The sequence below is a fragment of the Callospermophilus lateralis genome, chromosome 19 (assembly GCF_048772815.1).
Source record: "Callospermophilus lateralis isolate mCalLat2 chromosome 19, mCalLat2.hap1, whole genome shotgun sequence".
In the NCBI taxonomy this organism is placed as follows: Eukaryota; Metazoa; Chordata; class Mammalia; order Rodentia; family Sciuridae; genus Callospermophilus; species Callospermophilus lateralis.
Genome location: NC_135323.1, coordinates 7801318 through 7816590, shown reverse-complemented (window position 1 = coordinate 7816590; position 15273 = coordinate 7801318). Strand labels below are relative to the sequence as shown.

The window sequence follows — 15273 nt, the reverse complement described above, 5'->3', positions numbered from 1 at the left end:
TAAGCTGGCCTCCTGGCTGCCCCAGAGCTTCCAAATGTCTACTGTGCTCAACCTTCCAGTGAAAAGAAGGTAATCAGTTTGGATTCTGAAGCCCATGTTGTGCCAGGAATCTGTTGCTAGCCAGAACAAATGGTAAAATGGCACACATTTTAACCCACATAAAATGACTCATAATGAATGAAAAACAATTATGGACTAACCATCTACGACATACTCAGCCCACAGTATGTAGAAATGACCAGTCTCATGCTTGCAACTGAGCACGTTGATGTAAGCATTCAGTTCTTGCCTTCTTCCACTTGGCTCCTTTCCTAGCAATTGTTAGCACTATATGGATGACTATGTAGAAGCTCACTGAGGTTTAAAGTTGGCCATGGCATTTGTTCTGGCTGATCATGCTCATTGGAAATGAAAGTAACCCGAGAGGCTGGGCTAACTATTCGGTCTCTGCATGTCACCTCCAAACCAAAGGCCCTCTTTTCTACATGGCCAATGTGGACAAAGGCCCTTCCAGCTATAGTAAAGGCCTGGCCACGCTGGTCTGAGACAGAGAATAAGGATTTCAGGGTGCTTCCCGCATCACAGTCATCACAGCATACAACACCTGCTTCAAGCAACCGAGTTTCACACCTTTCCATATTTTTCTACCCGTTCAAAATTAAAATCCATCAAATGCTCTTGTGAAGGATTTCCAAGTTCCCTAGGTAATGGAGACGAGGTCCAGGCCCTGACTGTAATTGTTACAGCAACTTTAACTGCATTTTCACCTTGGTGTTTTTAGGGTTTAGTTATCAAAAATTTTCAGCAAGACTTATCAACTGCAGAACTTTCTACTATTAAGTATCCGGAACACTCAAAATATATGAAAACAGCTGGGTATGGTAGGGTGCACCCGTGATCCAAGAAACTTGGGAGGCTGAGGTTGGAAGAGCACAAGTTCAAGGCTAGCCTCAGCAACTTCGCAAGATTTATAAACATAAAAATGGCTAGGGATGCAGCTCAGAGGTAGAAAACACCTGGGTTCAAACCCCAGTGCCAAACCGCCCCCCCCCAAAAAAAACCACAACAAAAACAAAACAAAACCACCATTAAAAACATCTGAGAGGCTCTAGCACCACAGATGCCAGAACCAGGCTCACTGCTTTGCCACACTGTGCACTATCTGAGGCTGGCTAGGCACGTCTGGGTACCCAAGCTCAGCGGCATTTCATTGAGAGAAAATACCATTCAATATATCATGACACTTGATATTTTAAAATCCAGTCAAGAAGGATAGCAAGGAGAAAGGAAACAGTGTGTGTCACCTCACCTTTTAATGAGCTTGATAGACTTGAAAGCTTCATCCATGTCTCCAACAGTGATAAAGAAGCTGAAGTTGAGCATGGCATCCCGAGTGGGCTTGTCACAGTCCTCCAGCCCCACAAAGTCTCGCAGGGGTCTCTTGGCCACCATCTGGGGGACATGGTGGTGCCCAGAATTCACCCTGTCTTCTCTGTCTTCTTCACCAGGCTGAAGGACAAAGGCCCCATGTGTCTGTTAGTTCACATATATAGGTAATGCCTACACTTAATTCTTTTGGAGAAAATCTACCCAAAGACAGGCACCCTGCTCAGCCACAGGCCAACAAAAGCTGTCCAGGTGTGATCTTGTTTTCAGCCTCTAACTCACTGAAGTCAGATTCTCACATTTAAAATGTCTATGACTGTTCTCATTTTCTGTTATGTTTCATTAAATACTTTTTACCAGCTTGAGATCACCAAGTCAGATACACACATATCTTTGTGACTCTGAAAGTTATAAGAACAGTAGTCTGACTTCAGGAAAAATTTTCCAAAATGATAACCTGGATGACTCACTGGAATTTTCTGGAAGAACTGTCAACCTAGTGCCGTGTTCCCCAAACAAGCACCCAGAGAAGGAGAGATGTTCCTACATGGCACAATGTACAATGTGCAGGCCAACTTCCTCACCTGGGCACCTTCCTCCAACCAGGACCCCAAACTCAAAAGCTATTGAGACCCTGCTGTCCCCACCACAGTCCCTTCTGCTGCTAACTGCTCTTCTGTACCCATGCCCCACTTACTCTCTTGTAGGGTGTCTCTCCAACCTGTACAAGCATTTCCTATACTATGGAGATCGTGACACACCCTCCTGGGACCTGCTTCTCTACAAGTCTTGATCTGCTAATACCCTGACTTCTTTTTTTAGTTGTTGATGAACCTTTATTTTATTTATTTATATGTGGTGCTGAGAATCGAACTTAGGGCCTTACACATGCCAGGCAAGTGTGCTACTGCTGAGCCCCAGCCCCAGCCCACCCTGTGACTTCTTAAAGGGTAACTCTGGCCACCTTCCTCTCCAGCTCAGTTTCCAGGATCTCCTGACCTGTAGCCCCAGGGACCAGGTCCTATGGAGGAGAAACACTCAACCTGGACCTTCTCAGGCATACTGTGGCTGTGGAGGCCCTTCTAAGCACAGCACAGACCATAACAAGGGCTCCGTTCAGAGCAGCTTGAGTGTAGGGGTCATACATGGGTGTAACTGGGTCAGATCAGGCAGAAGGCTGAACGCTTCTGCATCTAGTGGAAATTCAAAAAATGTACAAAAAACAACAAGGAGTTTCTACCTGCCTGGTATAATGAACTACAAGGAGGCAGCCAAACTTCCCCTGGATAACACCATCAGCTCTGGTGTGGGTCTGATGAGAACCCAGTTTGCTGTGTGAATACACTAGGAAATTCTCATAATTCACCATGCCCTGTATGCTCACAGGAGCTCTTGTTTCGGTTCCTCATCACAACTCTGTGAGGCAGGGATTGTTTATCCCACGTGACAGGAGACTGGAGCAACAAGACAAGGTCACACAGTGTAGGTTCAGGGACCAAGGGCCTTTGTACTCTCTCCCCAACTACCTCTGAATGTGTGAGCACTGGAAAGATGGAAGAAATGAAGCTTACGAGTTTGCATTTTGCAAATAATCAGAAGGGCAGTTTTTAAAGGAGCAAAATACATCTCACAGGTTGCAAATGCAGGTCAACTACACATTTTCTGTATGCAAATATCAGGTGAAGTGGCTGGTGTGTGCCACAGGTCCAGGCCAGGCCCAGCCCAGAGCTGAGAAATCCTGCCAAGCCTTGATTGGTTACACTAGATGAGCTGGCACTGGAATCTCGGCTGCCCGGCAGAGGTCCTCAGGTGGGCATGCAGCTAGGTGGGAAGAGTGGGAACACACCAACACAGCTCATGACTTGAAGCAAAGGGTCTTGAGTAGACAACAGAGTCAAGATGACCAATCCTAACCTGAGGCTCTGCATTGAGATTGCATCATACACACCTCTTCTCTGGAACAACTATAACCATGTAAAGAGAGATGAGAATGAGAGAGAAAAAAAAAAGATGCATGACATGTGGAAGAAACGAAAACCTACAATGAGAAAATTATGGGGGAAACTTTAGAGAGAGAATTTAAAAGAACTTTCCCAACTTTAAGTTCTCAAAGAAAAATTAAAGCATATAAGGAAACAAAATGAGATTGGAATTCAGAGAAACACCAGTCTGGTGCTGATTTATTTAAGGTAAATCAACTAAGGACACCTACAAAGAATCCTTGTGTTTGACAAGACACATCTACACTTTTCTGACCAACTCTATCTTAATGCATGTGGAAGTATAACCAATGGTCAGGCCAACTTTGTGTGGCTGTGAGATACTGCTCTATGCCATACCTTGGAGAGCCGCGGCCAAGTTCACTCTTGCTTCCAGTGCATGTGTAACTATCCACAGGTCTAGCCATCCCAGAACCAGAGACAGGCAATGTGTGCTCACGGAACTCTCACAAATCAAGGGCCAGTACCCTTCTTGCCTCAGATCTTTTATGCCACCTCCTTTTAAAGTTGAACCCCAACCCCAGCAAGAGCCCTGGTGGGTTCTCACGCTGCTGGGGACTGCCTGGCAGCCCATGCAATACAGACTCATTGGTTCACTTGGTTGTACAGAGGGGCTGTGCCCACAACACTCAGGTCCTTCATCTGCTCTGCGTGTCCCTCTGTGGTCTATCATCTACCCCCAAGCTTTGGCTGCAGAATTAACAGACGCTATCTGCTCAAAATTAGAAAAGAGGGCTGGGGATGTGGCTCAAGCGGCAGCGCGCTCGCCTGGCATGCGTGCGGCCTGGGTTCAGTCCTCTGCACCACATACAAACAAAGATGTTGTGTCTGCCGAAAACTAAAAAATAAATATTAAAAAATTCTCTCTCTCTCACTCTCTCTTAAAAAAAAAAAATTAGAAAAGAACAGGATCTTATTTTTAAGATCCATTTAAACCAGGTAAAAGTTGACACTTTTTAAGACATCCTAACATGACAAAAAAAGGGAGATGGCAGAGGGGTGGTCTATGTGTCTTATGGAAGGCGTGGACCCTGGAGGAGAGCGCTTCCTTCTTTCAGGAGATCAAAACTCCTAGCAGCTGCCATACCCCAGTTCTGAAGGGAAACAGTAGCCCCTACACCACGTAGGACAACCTGGGCTCACTGACAGCACCAGCCCAGGCAGAATTCTGAGCTGGCAGGTTCCTTGGGCTCCTGGGTGAAAAAGCCTCTCAAGCAACTCTGGAGGCCCCAGGGCTGGAGAACAACTGGGTGGTGAGGCCACTAAAAGGAGCCACTCACAGGCTGCCAGTCCTCCTGGATGAAGGATGCTCTTGGGCAGACATGCCAGGCACCCTTTATTCAGCATGTCATTTCAGAACCAGAGACAAATTTGATTTTAGGTCTACAAGGGACCTGGCCATACGGAGACTATGTCTCAAGGAAGGTAAAGAATTTGTTCAAAATCAACTAGTTAGGTATGTGTTCATGTACGCAGAAAACGACCCCATTCTATGAAACTTCTGGAAAGGAGGCACTACCCTGTTCACAGCAACTGCCTCTACACTTGGGTTATAGAGATTTTTGACTATGGTTTTTACTTCTTTAATTATAGTTCCTAAATTTCCTATAGTGAATACAGGAATATATAATTTCCAAAAAACAGCTAGAATAAAAATGAAAAGATAGAAGAGCTGAAAGGTAACATGACTTTAGGAGAAAACCCAAAAGGGAAGCGCTTGGAGTCCTAGCCTGAGTCAGACCAAGGGGACAACGTGGCTCAGCATGACTTCTGACCATCCTAACAGCAAAGTCACTTTTTGGAATTTTTCCTAGCCCAGGAGACATGAGTGTGTGCAGACTTTCATGTAATAAATTACAGTGGATGGCTAAAGTGGCTTAAGGAGAGGTGAAAGTGGGGAATCTGGAAGACTAACATGCACCTCAGCGCCTCATGAGGCTTACAAGCCAGGGAGGGCAGAGGAGCCTGCAGAGCCACACCTTTCTTGTGAAGTAATAATGGGGCACTTCCATCCCCACCAGCACTTGGTAGGCGGGAGGCCGGGGGAAGCTCTCATACAGCAGGAAGCTATGCTCTTCGGAAATGAAAAAGGACAGAACCAAGACGTCCTCCTGGAAAGAAAGGATAACACTGTTTTTAGTTTGGAAATATCATTTTCTGTTTTCCTTCTCATTTCCATTTGCACTGCCAGGAAGTTCACATAACCCAGAGAAAACAGGAGAGTCAACTCTTCTCAGAGCATGTGGCCCCTGTTTCCACTAGGGCTTCTCAACTGCTATCTGCCTCCGTTGGAAGGACCCAGCCCACCTAGGCTGTGATGACCATCAGTGATTCATAACTTCTGTCTGAGCTGGTAGCATAACAAAAAGGCGCTCTCTGTGTTTTAGATACCCCTTGGGTATCTTTACTCTGGGTGTGGTGGTGCGTGCCTATAATTCCAGTGACTGGGGAGGTTGAGGCAAGAGGATCACTAGTTTGAGGCTGGCCTGGGCAACTTAGTGAGTTCCTGTCTCAAGATTTAAAATGAAAATGAGAAGGCACGGTGGCGCACACCTATAATCCCAGCAGCTTGGGAGATTGAGGTAGGAGGATCGTCAGTTCAAATCAAGGCTCCAAAAGTGGGACTCTAAGCAACTCAGTGAGACCTATCTCTAAATAAATAAAATACAAAATAGGGCTGGGGGTGTTGCTCAGGCCCACTTCTCACTGTCTTGGTGAGGCAAGTCCTGAAGTTTCAGGGTGGGCTGCCCTTTGCTTAGTTATCTGAGAGCCCACATAGATTCCTCTGAGATTGAGGTGGGTTAGAAGGAGGCTCACAATGTCTGATGTCCTGCAAGACAAAGAGCTGGACATTGTCAGAGGCCCCAAGTACAACTCAGGCACCCTGGGGCACATGGCATGGAGGTAGGAGGCTCTATAGAGGAAGAACTTGGGTGGTCAGCCTTGTTGGAGGGTGATGGAAGTGGTAGAATAGATGGAGCAGGGCCAGGCTGCCTCAGGTCCAACTGCAGCATGGGCTATTGTTGGGGTTAGTCCACCTGAGCTGCTTCAACACGTTTCCCAACTCAGAGGGAGAATAACATAACAGTTGAGATAACAAGAGAACCTGGAGACAAAAAGGGTAGAGTAGCAACTGTACCAAGACCAAAGAAGAGAGAGGCACTACACACCAAAGGCTTCCTACGTTCAAGAAGGGTTGTGCGCCATCGACCCAGAGAAACAGTTCTGAATGGCAACCACGCCTTCAAATGGCGGGAAGCATGAGGCAGATGCTCCCCTCCACATGAATGCATTTCCTTACTAACTCTCCCATAAGCCCAGTAACCAAGACCCTGTGCTTGCCACACAGCCACCACCTGTGTTTCTACAAACACTATGTGGCAAAGTGGTCATGTACCGTGGGGCTGGCGCTGTCCCGAGTGAGGGGCTGCTTGTCTGCAGCCTGTGGTTGGGGTCCCAGCACCTCTTGCATGACCTCACACACGAAAAGCCTGGGCTCGCTCTGATCCCAGAAATGACTCACGGGAACATGATTTGTCAGCCTTTCATCTGCAAAAATGTGGCTCCTAGAACAGAAGAGAAGAGACATCTCCAAATGAGAAGAGCATTCCTGTTACCATGCCCCACACCACTTGTCCCATCCAGTCATCAGGCTGCAGTCTCCATATGCAGGTGAGTGTCCTATACTGGCATGCACCTTGTCAGGGCATGCTCAAGAGTTTGAGAAACCGGTTGAAGGGTCCTGGTAAGGTGCAGTATGAGGGATGCGGAACATGATGCTTGGGCTCTGGAGGTCTTGTGGAGGGTCCAGGACTCTCCCCAGAAGGCCCTTTGCCAGGACTAGTGGGATGGTGCACCCTGCTAGGTAGCACAGATGCCAAGGCTTATAAATGCAGACCTGGGTTCCAGCCTTGGAGGTGACTATGTGATGATTCCTATTTTATCATGGTTCCTCTCATCTCTGAAATTCCATGTTTTATTGTCCCTGAACTCCACAAAGTACTGCAGGAAGACCTAAAGGAACTAGTTTAAAGAATGAAAAAGATTTAGGAGCTGGGGTTGTGGCTCAGTGGTACAGCATTTGCCTAGCACACGTGAGGCATTGGGTTTGATCCTCAGCACCATATAAAAATGAAATAAAGATATTGTGTCCACCTATAACTAAAAAGTAAATATTAAAAAAAGAGAAAAGAATGGAAAAAATTTCAAAAGAGGAAAGGCACCTGAGTTGAGAGAGAGACAGTGACTCTCATCTGCCTGCCCTAGAGGTGCATGGTCAACCCAGGGGTGGGGTCGGGGGGTTTGCTGGCTCATCAGTCCATTCTGGCTATGTAGCAGGGTAGGACCCAGTCCTACAGAAAAAGAACATTCCTCATGGATGCTCCTGGCACCAGAGCTGGAGATGTGCCCATGGGCCACATCCTTCTCTAGCACTGCAGATGTGATGTGCACAGTGTTTTGGACAGAGCATTTCCTGAGTGCTAGACACAGTGCTTCCTTAGGTACGAGACTGGCCTGGCAAGGGCTGAAGAATGGACAGAAAGAAGACTGCCATCCCTTCAAGGGAAGCCATGAACTGCGAAAGAGAGAAAAGTGAGAACTCAAAGACATTTTACAGGGAAAACTGGGGACTTGGGTCACAGCAGAGTCTGAAGAAGAGGTTAGTTCTGAAGTTTTAAATATGGGTGGCCAAGAGGAGGGTTCTGTGGTGAGAACTGGACCTCTGGGGAGGGTGCTGTGGTAAGAACTGGACCCCTGGGAAGTGGGCTCTGACTATCCCAGAGGGGTAAGATGCTCAAAGGCATGTGTTCTGAAGCAGGAGAACTGGGGCTGGATTAGGAGAGAAGTGAAGATGGGAATGATTAAACTGGGGGAGCAGCAGGGGTGCAAGCTTGAGCATTTCAGGTCAACAGGTCAATAGGGCTCCACAGAAGGGTCTGATGAGGCAGGTATCACTCAAGAAAGGCAGGGGGACAAGGCAGGGGGTCTCAGAGGCTGGACAAGAGAAGGTGTGTTGGAAAGTTAAAACTAGTGAAAGTGGGTCTGAGGATGTAACTCAGTCGTAGAGCACTTGTTTAGCATGAGCCAAACTCTGAGTTTTACCCTCAGCATAGGAAAACAAACAAACAAACAAACAAACAAAAAACCAAAAATGAAAAAACCTACCCAAAGTAGTGAGCAGAACAAAAAGGATGCTAGAACAAGCACTGAGCCACCTCTCAGTTCCTTTGCTCTTCCAGCCTTGGGGCAGCTCTGCTTCCTGTATTGCCATGCACCCTCAAAAGAGTTTGAGAAACTGGCTGAAGGGTCTTGGTGAGGACCCTGGTGAGGTGCAGTCTGAGGGATGCACTGATCCATGCCTAAAGATTCCCATGGCATTTTTTTTTTCTTCTTTTGGTACCAGGGATCAAACCTGGGTGCTTAACTCCCGAGTCACATCTCCAGCCACCCCCACACCCCCTTCTTTTAAATATTTTTAATTGTGAATGGACTGACTTTATTTATATGCAGTGATGAGAATTAAACCTAGTGCCTCATACACACTAGGCAAGTGCTCTACACTGAGCCACAAACCCAGCCCCCCACCCCACTTTTTAACAAAATATTTTTAGGTGTAGTTGGATACAATACCTTTACTTTTATTTATGTGGTGCTAAGGATCAAACCTAGTGCCTCACATGTGCAAGGTAAGTGCTCTACCCATGAGCTACAACCCCAGCCTCTCTCCAGCCCATTTTATATTTTATATTGGGACAGGATCTCGCTAAGTTGCTCAGGGCCTTGCTAAGTTACTGAGGCTAGCCTTGAACTCTCAATTCTCCTGCCTCAGCCTCCTGAGCCACTGAGATCACAGGCGTGGCCACGGCTCCTGGCCCACGGCATGCTTTCCTGTTGGCACTCACCTCGCTGCTTATGCATCCACTTCTGATGTTAACTATGCTTCTATGCCACTGACACAGGGAGATTCGACCCCACTGCCCTCGGCTTGCTTTCCTGCCTAAATTCATGCAGAATCAATGTAGATGAAGGTGAACTATTCTAAGCACTTGAGGTCCGTCCTGAGAATGTGTTCTCAGTGGCAGAAAGAACTACACATGTATGTTCCATTAACCTCTGAAGAAAGACAAATATATTCTTCACAAAGACAGTACCCTCTCTTCTGCTGGAGACAGCAATGGGTATGAGGCTCACTCTACTGCCTCTTTCCTGTGACTCCTAGGCCATTTCAATAGACCCTATGGCCAGAGCTCCTCCAAAGTTCAAGTTCCATTTTCTTTCTTTCCTTTTTTGGTACCAGGGATTGAACCTGGGACACCCAACCACTTAGCCATACCCTCAGCCCTATTTTTTTTTTTTAATATTTTTTTTAGTTGTAGTTGGACACAATACCTTTATTTTATTTATTCTTATGTGGTGCTGAGGATCGAACCCAGCGTCTCACACGTACTAGGTGAGTGCTCTACCACTGAGCCACAACCCTAGCCCTATTTTGTATTTTATTTAGAGTCAGGGTCTCACTGAGTTGCTCAGTGACTCGCTTTTGCTGAGGCTGGCTTTGAACTCACAATCCTCCTGTCTCAGCCTCCTGAGCCGCTGGGATTACAGGCAAAGTTCAAGTTTGTACTCAACCAACTCCAGAACCTTAGCTATGGAGGACAGAGACCAAGGTCTTGAATCCACTACAACTGCACAAATTTCTGTTATATATCATGTTCTTACTACTAGTAAATGCTGTGAAGTTTACTACTAGTAAACTTCTGAAGCTTGAAACATAACTTAGGAACAATCAGGCCAGAAGATGTGAAATAGGCAAATTCTGTTTTCAACATTCTTTAACAAAATCCCCAACCATAATCTTACTTGTTAGTTTCTTGTCCATTAAAGGACAGCGACTCTCTCTGATCAATCTGTCCAGCCTTGAAGTCGAAGACAGTCACTGTGTCCATTTCAACATCATAGAAGCAGATTTTGGAATCCGGGCTGTTGTCAACCTGGGAAGAGGAGATGGGACAACTCAGGGACATGCCTGGATCAGTGCTGTGTGGGCCATGCTTTCAGAACTTACGCTCTGAGATCCAGCTTGCTTTTGTCCCACTGCTGCAGTCTCCAAGTGACTGCTTGATGTTGTCAGAGAACAGAAAACAAATTCTGAAAGACTGTTTAGCTGCTCTTAGTATGGAATGGAGATATTTTCCTAGCTGAAGTTGATCAACTCAGGAAATGAGAAGGAATCTGAATTCTGATAGAGCAACATGCTGGGTAAAAATGAAATAAACTTCACAAAATGGAGGCTGGAGCTGCATGCTCCCAGCAACTCAGGAGGCTGAGGTAGGAGGATTGCAAGTTCAAGGCCAGCCTGGACAACTAATGAGACCATCTCTTAAAATAAAAAACAAAGGGGGAAGGGCAGGATATAGCTCGGTGGTGAACTCGGCCTGGATTCAATCCCCAGTACTCACCTCCGCACCACCACCACCACCACCACCACTTGGAGGCTGGCCACACCAGGGAGTAAGTACTGTCCACCATAAAGCCAGGAGTGGAAGCATCACAAGGCTCACCACACCCACTATCCTGAGCAAGCCCACACTGCTCGCTCTCAGCCTGCTGTCCAGGGTGGCCTGGGAAACTTTCTAAAATGACTGCTCCACTCACAAGTTCACAGCAGCACTATTCATGAGCAAGGGGAGACAGCAAGTGTGCAAAGACGGATGAATGGTCAGCAAAATGTGGTCCACCCTACCAAGGAGTAGTACTCAGCCATAAGAAAGATCTGAAGCCCTGGACGAGTTATGGAAGCAAGCTCAATGAGAGGCAGGCAGGCAGGCACAAAGGTTACTGCACCACTGTTACATTTGTATACAGTGGCCAGAAGAGGCAAACACAGACAGCAAGCAACTAGTGGTTGCAGGGAGCTGAGGAGATAGGGAAATGGGGCCAGACTGCCAAGGGTGATGGTATTTTCTTTCTTTCTCTTTCCCTCTACCTCCCAAGTCTGTCTGTCTTTCTCCTTCCTTCCCTCCCTCCCTCCCTTTCTTTCTTTCTGGTGGTGGGTATTGAACTCAGGGATGATTTACCACTAAGCTACATTCCAGCTCTTTTTATTTTGAGACAGAGTCTTGCTAAGTTGCTGAGGCTGGCCTTGAACTTATGATCCTCCTGCTCCAGTCATGCACAACTGCACCACCATGCCCAGCTGCTATGGCATTTGGATTAATGAAAACATTTTAGAATTAGACAGAAGTGGAATCTGTACAATAATATGAATGTACTCAGTGCCAGTGAATAGTTCAATTTAAATTGCTCATTTTGTGTTATGTGAATTATATCTCAGCTTTTTAGAGACCCTCCTCCATCTTCAACTATGGAGGAAAACAGTGGGCAAATACTGATCTAAACCCCAGAAGCGTTAGCAGTGGCAGCCTTTTCTGAAGATCCTTCATGTACCCTGAAAACTGTATCTAGAACACTGCCTTTCCTGTTGAAAGCACTCCTAAATGCCTGTGGAGGTGACAGAGCACAGAGCAGATCCTGGCTTCCACCGGGAGGTTCGGACATGGCTGCCTTGGGTGATTCTGGGTGAGGAGCTCTTCTGCACGTACTTTTGTGGACTGCACCAACATGCAGCTGTCCTCGGGGCAGAGGCTGTCCTCTTCCTGGAGACTGTCCTGAGGTTCTAGTCTCCCTGTTTTTCTTCAGCTGGCCTCTCTCCATAAGCTCATGATGCCTCCATCTCTTGCACTTGTCTCTCACATTCTTTCTTCCCTGGACCTAGCCAAGCTATCAAAGTAAGGACTGTGGAAATGAATCTTGGTTCAACATGTGCTGGGCTGCTCTTCAGATAAGGGACTCATATCAGAATCATCAATAACAGGATCAGGGAGCCAGGTGTGGTGGCACATGCCTGTAATCCCAGCAGTTTGGGATGCTGAAGCAGGAGGAATGCAAGTTCAAGGCCAGCTTCAGCAATTTGTGGAGGCCTTAAGCAACTTAACAAGATCCTGTCTCAAAACAAAAAACAAAATACACCCCTGGGTTCAATCTCCAGTACTAGGGGGGAAAAAAGTCAAGACCAGGGAATCAGCAGGTACAAAATGCAACAGATAATGTCACTAGGTCTACTAGCTAATCATTTCTTTTTCTTTTCTTTTTTTTTTTTTATGGTGCCGGGGATTGAACCCAGGGCCTTTGTTTATGCGAGGCAAACACTCTACCAACTGAGCTATATCCCCAGCCCTTATTTCTATTTATTTATTTATTTATATTTCTTACATACATGACAATAGTGTAATGCATCACAATCATATTATCCATTCACAGCATAATTTTTCGTAACTCTGTATATAAAGTATGTTCATGCCAAATTATGCCAATTATACATGAGCTCTCTTCTTCTTATTATTTTTGCATTACAAGCCTTTGGGTTGTGCAGTTCATGCACATCATTCTTAAACAAAACTGTGGTCAGTGGACATGATTCAGATGCCAACCCTGGGCTTTGCAAACCCATGGACCAGTGCTAGGGGAACACATGTCCAGAACTTAAGGAGACTGTGGGAAACTTTATTCCAGCAGATATTAGAGCAGGAAATGGGATGTGAGTACTTTCGAAAGGAAAACTAAGGAAATGAATATTTGACAAAAGTTTTTTTTTTAAAAATATTTATTTATTTATTTTTTAGTTTCGGCGGACACAACATCTTTGTTTCTATGTGGTGCTGAGGATCGAATCCAGGCCGCATGCATGCCAGGCGAGCACGCTACCGCTTGAGCCACATCCCCAGCCCCTTGCCAAAAGTTTAAACAGAAGATACTGTAAGCTTAAGAGCCAGAGAAGAAATCTCAAACTGGAACCATTAATAGGTTTGACTACATAGAAACATCAGTTTCTCAACATCTTCATAAATGCAATAAATAAAGTGATAGCACTGAGGGGAAAACACCTGCAACACAGCTCTCATGCTCAACGCCATGGGTCTGGGGCCCCTCTCATCCTGCCTCCCTCTCTCCAGGACCATGAGAAGGCTCTATCCTGGCCATGTTGGCTGCCATGGGGGCCTGTGGGACTGGGGATGCCGCCCTTCACTGCCAGTTCTGCTGTTCTAGTTGAGGTTAGGCTTTATACTCATTTCTTGCTTTTGTTACATGGATGAGCATTGTTGAAGAGATGCAGAGACAGCAAGGGGCAGCCCCTGCTCCACTCTGCCCTCTTCTATCCCCCTTCCCCCAGGACCTTCCTCTGTTTTAAGAATCTTTGAAGCAGTACAAAGCTCCCTCAGCTTCACCTGCAACCTCATTTCTGCCCCTTTGGAGCAAGCAGTCCCTGTGCACTGTCCCTAATCAGTACCACGGCCTCTCTGGAGCCTCAAGGGCCTCCAGTGGTACTAGATTGCACACAAGGTCCCTGGCCTCTGCTTTCTTTTCCCGGCATGCACAACTCAGCATTGCCCAGCTGCTGAAGGAAAGATGGGAATGGTCTACCTCCTCTGGGCCCTAAGCTGCCACCTTGCACTCAGCAGTCCACCTCCCTGGCCAAATCTATTTATGTGGTTTTCTCAGGGCCTAGTTGGGTTCTTGGGGGCTAGCAGCTCCTGCTTCATTTCCTCCTGAAGCATCTCCTTTGGGCACAAGCCAATGCCTGCCCCTTTATCCTCATCTCCAGCTAGCCCTCTCTTGAGATCCAAGTTTGCTGCCAGTAGGTATGGAACTGTACATATGCTGCCCCCAACCCGACACACAACCTTTCCCCTCCCCTGCCCAACTAGACATGCCCACTTCTCTGCCCCCTCCACCACTGGACATGACTTCAATCCTTGCCTCTAACTTAGCAAACCTACCTATCCTGCCCCACAACTTGACATGCCCACCTTCTCCCCCAAATGGTTGAAAACGAGGGAGATATCTCAACAGCAGCTGTCCTCCCAAACAGGACAACAGGTTACCAAGCCCAGTGGCTACCACTCCCATTTCATGGCCAGTCACTCTAGGACATTGGTGATGGATGCCAGGGGAACCTTTGCATCTGCCTTGCCTCTCTTAATCCACTGTTTAAAACCACCTTCAACACTGACGCCATGCTTCTCTCTGCACCAAAGCCAACATTGGCCAGGTGACCACACAAGCCTTGCTGTTCCTTTCACCATTGAGGCTGCCCTTTGGGGAGGCCACACTCTGCCTGCTGTGCTTTCACCTCTGATGGCTCCTATCTTGGTTCTACTGACACCTCCTCAAGCTTCTCAGGGCTGTTGACACAACCCACCTCCTCATAGTCGCCACAGTATGAAAACTCCATGGTAACTTTTGTCTGCTTACCCACAGGGGAGGCTGAGTCCTTGCATTTCAGTAACTTGCTCAGTTCCTGCCCCACTGAGGGCATCCAGCAATTAACCCCTGAATGAACACAGGAGCAGGGGTGGTGGAGGCAGATCCCTTCTTCATACCACATCCTACTTCACCAAGTAAGATGCTTTAAAGGCTCATCTGCAACAGTCCTTATTATCCTTTCGTGTGCCAATGAGAACTTAGTCATTGAGTGAGGAAAACATGCAAAACAGAGAAGGGGTGAAGGGCTCTCTGTAGAAACAATTATTTCTGATGAAATAGAAAGGCAGGAAAAGGGGCTGGGGATGTGGCTCAAGTGGTAGCGCACTTGCCCGGCATGTGTGTGGCCTGGTTTCGATCCTCAGTACCACATACAAAAAAAACCAAAGATGTTGTGTCCGCCCGAGAACTAAAAAATAAATATTAAAAAAAAAAAAAAAAAGAAAAAAGGCAGGAAAAGATCGAAAGTGGGCAGGCAGGTGTGTAGTAAGAAATGGAGGGCATGGGAGGATGGGACCCTACAGGAGAGGTCCCAGTGGACACCGAGACCCATGAGGCATGGTGG

At 46.9% G+C, this 15273-nt stretch overlaps 1 protein-coding gene across 3 annotated transcripts in view; it reads right to left on the bottom strand.

The window, feature by feature from the left end:
* Nucleotides 1-15273, bottom strand: part of Ift140 (intraflagellar transport 140) — a 75830-nt gene that overhangs the window by 37673 nt on the left and 22884 nt on the right. For all 3 annotated transcript variants that reach the window (XM_076840984.2, XM_076840985.2, XM_076840986.2), the window contains 4 exons: nucleotides 10248-10378; nucleotides 6784-6952; nucleotides 5366-5497; nucleotides 1310-1509 (listed from right to left, as the gene is read on the bottom strand). In XM_076840984.2, the coding sequence (XP_076697099.2) occupies nucleotides 1310-1509; nucleotides 5366-5497; nucleotides 6784-6952; nucleotides 10248-10378 (632 nt within the window). The remainder of the gene's footprint in view (nucleotides 1-1309; nucleotides 1510-5365; nucleotides 5498-6783; nucleotides 6953-10247; nucleotides 10379-15273) is intronic.